This window comes from Pollachius pollachius (genome assembly GCF_949987615.1).
Source record: "Pollachius pollachius genome assembly, chromosome: 4".
NCBI classification, from domain to species: Eukaryota; Metazoa; Chordata; class Actinopteri; order Gadiformes; family Gadidae; genus Pollachius; species Pollachius pollachius.
In genome coordinates, this window is record NC_136937.1 from 27,231,569 (window position 1) to 27,239,068 (window position 7,500).

A 7,500-nucleotide genomic window follows, 5' to 3' on the forward strand; every position below is an offset into this window, starting at 1 on the left:
CAGGGTCCTACAGGTCCGAGTACACACTTGGTTCTTGGTTTGTAATTTCCCATTGGTGTGCAATGAAATGAAATTGTGTCTTCCATATGAGGAAAACAAAAGACTACCAGGGAGCGAATAGCCCAAACAACTAATTTTTGGACAGATTGGAAATTCCAGGAACAAAACACTGTTCACTAAGACAACTCCTGAGCTCTCTCCTTTATTGTGAAGAAAATGGGCTGGTTCACGTTCAAGGTATTTTCTACCTGTTCCTATAGCCTTTGTAGTTGTGTTTGAACTATTCTAAGTTTGGACTGACTGAATGTAACAATAAAGGCTACATTGGCTTAACAACGATTTTAGGCGGAGCACTTACAGCCATGCTAGAAAACATGCTGACGCTAATACTATAAACACACTAACCTCGCTAGGCTATGCTATTGTCTGTTAATTCGGGACATGGCGCCCATAAAGCTAATAAGACAATGTGAACGTGCTACTTATAGCAAACTGTTAACTACATAACTATGCTGACACAGGCGCAAAGCAACGCGTTGTCAGTGTCTCCCGCCGTGATGTCATGTTGACTCGAGGTCCTTTGGAACTCAAGCGGCATGTCTGTGGGGCCACGGAAATTATTGGTGTGGAGATGGGAGCGAAAGGTTATATAGCGGCCACATTTCTCACCAGCTTCAGAAACCGAATGCTAGCATATAATAGAGCGGTGAGAGTCGAAAGAGGCAACAGCCGCAGGCCCCTATATTTACGGCACCCTCTGTTACAGAAACCAGTAAAACACTACACTCCCCACAAAGAGAAGTGTTTCCTACGCTTTTATCCAAAGAGACTAACAGTGAATTAAGATATATCTGAATAAGGAGCAGGTAGAGGTTAGGGTATCTTGCTCAAGGATGCCTGCCTCAAGGTTGCAGACTTGAGGGATGGAACTCAGAATCTTACGGTAGGAACAACCTAGCCCCTACACTGTCCTCCCCCCCTGCAATATCTAATGTCGTTTTCTAGGAAAACTCCAGAAACCAGACTTTGCCATTCTTGGAAAACATTCAAGTATCGTGTATTCATGCATTTGGTGGATCATTTAATCCAAAGGGTCAATGTCAAAGTGTAAATGCAACTTTCCGACAGTTGAGCTTGACAGAACCAAGACACATTTTCTCAAACTTTCCAACACAATGAGAACCTGTGAGAAAGATCTCGTCCTTGAATTTTTGGGACACAGAGAACCAGATAAACAAGACATGGGCCTACTTTTACACTCCTACTCCCACTATTTGCAACCTAACACCGTCCACAGCTGCCATAAGAAGACCTCGACAGACCAGACACAAGACGTAGAAACGAACTTCCTAAGTAGAACAGAGTGACCGGTGACCTTCGGGATCCACCTCACTCCCAAAGCCCTGAAGGGATACGCCCGGATATCTGTTGAATTGGCGTGATGTCTATCCCAGATTCCGACCAGTTGTCTCATTCCAAGATCATCACTGTGCGTCCAGAAGGGGAGGTTGCTGGGTTAGAATTTCTTTCTGGTAGCTGCGCTTCCGTTGACTTGCAGAGCTTACAGTAGCCTAACTCCTGGCCATGTTAGGGGAATGCACTTTTAATTGCTTTCAAAAGATCTACGATGTGGTCTGAATAGTCGCTTATTCAAAACGAGTGCCTGCCAGTCACAACATCAACATTTTAGTTATTCGCCAACATACAGATAATTGGGCACCATTTTCGGCACTGTGATTTTATATTATCCGCAGATTCTGACTGGGTAGTCAGCGGTACACTAATAATCACAGCGCTGCAAAATACTGCGGATAGTATGTTTGTAGTCTTGTTGTTAATATTGTTGTGTTGTTACTTAATCTACTGGTTAGTTGGTAATTGTTTTTAATAGAGCGACTATTTGTAACCCATTGGAAATCTTTGGATGTTATTAAAACTGTATTCCCTTCCCATGAACATAATTTAGACTCCTGTTGGCCTGAGTGTCAGTGGACGCAGCTGAAGGTAAGAGAATGCTAACCAAGCTAACTCCCCTTCTGGACACACAATGATGAATTTGGAATTAAACAACAGGTCAATGTTGGTGATTGAAAGATATCTGGTCTAAGATCGCACAACTGCCAACCCGAACGGCTGCCTGAATCGGCTTCAAATCTGAAAACCCAGGATTGAAAGACAAACACTCAAAACCACCAATCCCAAACGATTGCCCCCATTTGGGATAGCGTTTTTGGCATTTTCCTTTCAATTCAAACCGGTTTTGGTTCAAGCCCTCAACGCGTAGTAGCCTGGCTCCGCCCGCCTAAGTACTTCCGCTCAATTTTGATTTCCCTTCAGTACTAGGTCTGGGTCTGCGGTATGTTAGTGGGTTTCCTCCGTCTAAATTTTCTGCGTCCAAACAGCGAACAGAGGGAGTGGCTGAGATCAATAACGTTAAAGTCAGCTCTCGTTGACGGACATCTTCACGCAAGGTGTTTGGTTTGTTCACAGCCTGCGTGCAGCGTGATTCCTGGCCAAACGTTAGCGATTGGTTATGGCAGATCCAGAGTGGCACTGGGCAGATCCAATAGTTTTAAACTTCAACAGACACCCGCCTTCAAGTGAGTTAACGTTGTTGTCACGTTGTCATTTGAGTAGGTCCAGACTCTCTTTACAAATGAAATGAAGTACGAGAGTCTGGTAGGACCAGGCTAAACGTGTAGTGGATTGTGATGAGAACTAATGTATGTGACACTAGCTCAAGAAAGACCCCCACGCCTTCCCCTGAGCTCCGTTCTCTGCGTTGTTTTTCCGGGTTCATGGGTCGTCAGTCACCTGGAAGTCATTGGTGGGGAACTGCAGCATGTCCCTCAAGACATCGCTGATGATCTGGGTCTTCTTCTGGACCAGGACGCTCTCATAGTCCAGGGGGTCCACCATCTTAGGTCTGACCTGCAGACAGACAGAGACAGAGAGCAAGAGAGAGAGAGAGAGACAGAGAGAGAGAGAGAGAGAGAGAGAGAGAGAGAGAGAAAGCAGACAGAGATCAGTTGAAATGTATGCGGCAGGAAGCGGCATAATAAGATTCAAAATGACTTCCTGTGATAGATGCAAAAAGCAGAACTGTCCTTTCTGTTTGCGTGCTATGCTGGCACTTGAGCTACTACTTAATAGTCTAATTGTCTTATATCCCCAATGTGCAGTACAACATGGTATTCAGTGCACTGAAAGAGTCATCTATATGCAACACCAACAAAGAACAAAGCAGTGATAAGAATAACTAAAAAGTTAAAAAGTGGCATTGTACAATGATTCTAAAAAATAAGTATGTAATATGTACTGACATTGACAGAAATGGTTGCGTTAGTCACAAGAATCAACCAAAGGTAATTGCCCCTTATAATAGCTTTTTGACTGACAGCTAGGTTTATAGGTTTAAAAAGGAGCCAGAGAGATGAGGAGATAACGATAGAGGAATAGAGATGGACGATGAGATTTATATATATATAGATCTACAGGGAGAGAGAGAGCAGTAGAGAGCTAGTGGGAGAGAGAAGATGAGGAATAGATACAGTGTGAGAGATGGAACAAGAGAGGTTGCCAAAAGGAGAGAGAGTGGGGGGAGGGAGGGAGAGAGAGACTGTGTGAGAGAGATAGTGAGAGGTAAAGAGTTAGAGGATGAGAGAGGGAGATGGAGAGTGACAGCGAGGCAGTGAGAGAGTTATGAATGGCGTTGGCTGTTTGTCCCGTTGTACCAGTCACTGGGTCACAAGCTTGCACGCAGGGCCCAAGCAAGGACAGCTACGATTGGTCCATTTCAGGCTTCCTGGATCGTCTACGCGGCCAATTGGGGGCAAACATTTCCCCTCAGTTTCTGAGAATTTCCAGAATGACGACTTCGTGCCAGAGTAATGGGAGGCAGAACAGATCAACCAGTCCAAAGGAGGCACTGGTTACATTTTCATTTAACGACTTTATTCTTTTTTGGGTGGTACATGGTTACAGTTTACGGAGAGAGTGACATGTTGGGATCATTCTAAAAACACTTGCTAATCTGTGAATGTGTGTGTTTGTGTGTGTGTGTGTGTGTGTGTGTGTGTGTGTGTGTGTGTGTGTTTGGGGGGACAGGCTATTGTAGTGGCTAGGACTCCAAGCTACGAGGTTCTGAGTTCGAACCCCAATGTCCACAGTCTACCTGTAGGCATACTTGAGTAAGAACCCCCCTTACCCCTACCTGTTCCTTAGTGATATGCCTCTAAAAAAAGATTTACTGTGACTCGCGTTGGATAAAGTGTACCCTCAATGAATAGCTACTAACCCTATAACGTTATCAGGTATGATAACGTTAGCTATGTATGTTACTATGCTTGAGAACATCAATCTCCATGGCAATTCCCCTGGCGGGATATCGACAAATCGGCTTTGTTAGAATATGAATCAGGATAATGTAAGTCTTTTTTTCAAACGCATCAATGGGGCTTTCTGGTTATGAATGAATGGTGCTGAAATGTCACCACTCCACACCCGATTGACAACAAGTATGGCTTATCATTGTAGATGTTTACTGCACTCATTTAATCTAATTTCTCCAGAGCATCTTTCTGTTCACTAGGCAGCGCTAGTATAAATGTATGTAAACCGACTCATCGCTGTCACTGAGACGCGACGGTGATGCAAGTCCCATCAATAGGCCCCCTGGTCCACCTCCAAGGAACACAAATCAAGACCGACAGCCAATCACAATAATGTCAGTGGACATGACAGTATGTATGAGGCTCTGGGGAGCCAATCGGATGAACTGTTTAATCAGATAAGCAGAAAATGTATGTTGATATTTCAGCCATGCGGCAGAGAACATAATGACAACCAGCTGTGAAGTTAGATGTGAATCATACAACGTGAACGTCGCCCAGAGACAATTATTACAGAGATCCGCCTTCATCCGACTTCCTCAAATAGAGTCACTCTATGTATTTCTGTGTATCACCGTATCTATCTGTCTGTATCTCTCTCTATCTATCAGTCTCTCTCTATTGATCGATCAATCTATCCATCTATCTATCTTCCTATCCATCCATCTATCTTTTGCTCTATCTCTCTCTCTCACTTATTTCTCATTTATCTATCAATCAATCTATTGATCTATCTATCCATCTAGCTTTCTATCCATCTTCTTTTATGCTGCATCTTCTTGCATTATAAACAACGTCTACCACCTGTCAACCAGTAAGCCCTTTTTCTTGGTGTTATTGTTATCACCATACATTATCATTCCCCACTGTCCATCACACACACACACACACACACACACACACACACACACACACACACACACACAAACACACACACACACACACACACACACACGTATAAGCACATGCCAGACGTGACAGATAAACTAACCCGCGGGATTCCAGCACAGGAAAGGGTTCAAGGCGACCAATCAGGGACGAGCGTCCCAGTTCCTAAAAAAGACCACCGTTTCCCCCCCCAGAGAGGAGGGCTCTGGGGACATTACTTCCCTATTTCCGTCCAGGCCTCCTTTTCAAAGACCAGAGGAAGAGGGCCAGAGTCTTCAAAGACCGGACCAGCGCTACGCCACATTTAAAACCATTACATCCCATTGACTCCCATCAACAAACCAGACCACTCCCCAGTTGTGTGCGTGTATGTGTGCATGTGTATGTGAATGAATGTGTGTAAGTGTGTGAGTGTGTGTGCATCTGCGTGTGTGGTTGTGTTTGTGTGTGGGAGAGAGTTCAAAGAGAGCATAACACACTGGGCACGCACAGTTGGTTGTGAAATTCCTGCAGCTTAACTTTACAACAGAAGGAATTTACTTTATTACAGTATAGAGAGAGAGAGAGAGAGAGAGAGAGAGAGGGAGAGAGGGGGGGGGGGACAGAGGGAGAGAGAGACAGAGACAAATAAATAGAGTCAGAGAGAGGGAGAGATGTTTAGATTGATAGATGGAGACATATTCAGGTTGTTCAGCGAGTGAGAGGGAGAGACAAAGAAAGAGAGAGAGAGAGAGAGAGAGAGATAGACAGAGAGAGAGAGAGAGAGAGAATTAAATTGATGAATAAAGCTAGGTCAGCCCTAGCCTGGAGATAAAGATGGAGAGAGAGAGAGATAGGGAGAGAGAGGGAGAGAGAGAGCCCTGAACCCAGAGACTCACCGCTGTGAGCTGTGTCCCAGCCTCGTCTTCGGCCTCTATCTCGGCCAGGCTCCTGTACTGCTGGGGGGACTCAATGACCATCTCCCTCTTAGGGGCTTTACCTGCCCGGCCCTGCATGGTCCAAACCCAGCCGGAGCTCAGTCTAAACCCAGCTTTCACCCAGCAGAGACCCAGCGTAAACTTAGTGTCAGCTCACTCTAAACCGAGTGTAGGTCTAAATACATATACACAGCCTGAACCTGGTGTAAAGCGCAACCCTGGTCTAAAACTAGTCTAAACCAAGTGTAAGTCTCAATACATATAAGAGCCCAAACCCGGGGAGAACCCCAGGGCAAACCAAGTCTATAACCAGTCTAAACCAAAAGCAAACCAGGCCTGAACTCAGTCATAACAAAAAGGAAACAACACACCTACTGTAATGCAACCGAAACCCAATTGAAACTTGACGTAGACTCAATCTCAAACCAGCTCAAACAGAAACCCAGTTAAAAGCTATTGTGAACACAGTCCAAAACAACTCTAAACCTAGTCCCAAATTAGCCCTAAACATAATCTTAATTTGATATACACCCAGCCCAAATCCAAACCCAGTCTGAACTCAACCTAAACACAGTTTTAATGCTGTGTAAACCCAGACCAAATCATTTAAATCCAAATATAAACTAAAATATATATCCACCCTAAACAGGACATAAACTCAGATTAAACCCAGTCTAATCTCAATCTAAACCCAGCCTAAACAGGACCCAGCCGTCCTAATCCCAGTCTAAACCCAGTCTAAACAGGACCCAGCCGTCCTAGAGCCAGTCTAAACCCAGTCTAAACACAGCCTAAACAGGAACCAGCCGTCCTAGGGTCAGTCTAAACCCAGTCTAAACCCAGCCTTAACAGGACCCAGCCGTCCTAAACCCAGTCTATACCCAGCCCAAACCAAGTCTAAGTCCAGCCTAAACAGGCCCCAGCCGTCCTTAACCCAGTCAAAACCCGGTCTAAACCCAGCCCAAACCAAGTCAAAGTCCAGCCTAAACAGGCCCCAGCCGTCCTTAACCCAGCCAAAACCCGGTCTAAACCTAGCCTAAACAGGACCCAGCCGTCCTAGAGCCAGTGTAAAGCCAGTGTAAAGCCAGCCAGTGTGAGGGTCCGGTAGAGTCCCAGCTGCTAGCGACCGCCGCGCTCCGAGGCTCGCTGCTCTCTGAGAGAGGAGGGAGAGATCTAACGTACAGCGAAGACACCACCACCTCCCTCCTCCTCCTCTTCCTCCTCCTACAGCTACAACCCCTGTCTCAATCACAATGGGCCGGCCTCTCTCTCGCTCTGTCCCTCCCTCTGCTGCTCTCTCTCGC

At 45.5% G+C, this 7,500-nt stretch overlaps 1 protein-coding gene across 3 annotated transcripts in view; it reads right to left on the reverse strand.

Annotated features, from left to right (window-relative positions):
- LOC307075211 (dedicator of cytokinesis protein 9-like) overlaps window positions 1-7,500 on the reverse strand; it is a 71,816-nt gene that overhangs the window by 48,472 nt on the left and 15,844 nt on the right. For 2 of the 3 annotated variants that reach the window (XM_079735721.1, XM_079735723.1), the window contains exons 1-2: window positions 6,158-7,333; window positions 2,815-2,931 (exon numbers count right to left, since the gene is read on the reverse strand). In XM_079735721.1, the coding sequence (XP_079591847.1) occupies window positions 2,815-2,931; window positions 6,158-6,274 (234 nt within the window). In that variant the 5' untranslated portion in view covers window positions 6,275-7,333. Of the gene's footprint in view, window positions 1-2,814; window positions 2,932-6,157; window positions 7,334-7,500 lie in introns of those variants that run through there. The other variant, XM_079735722.1, reaches the window with a different exon arrangement.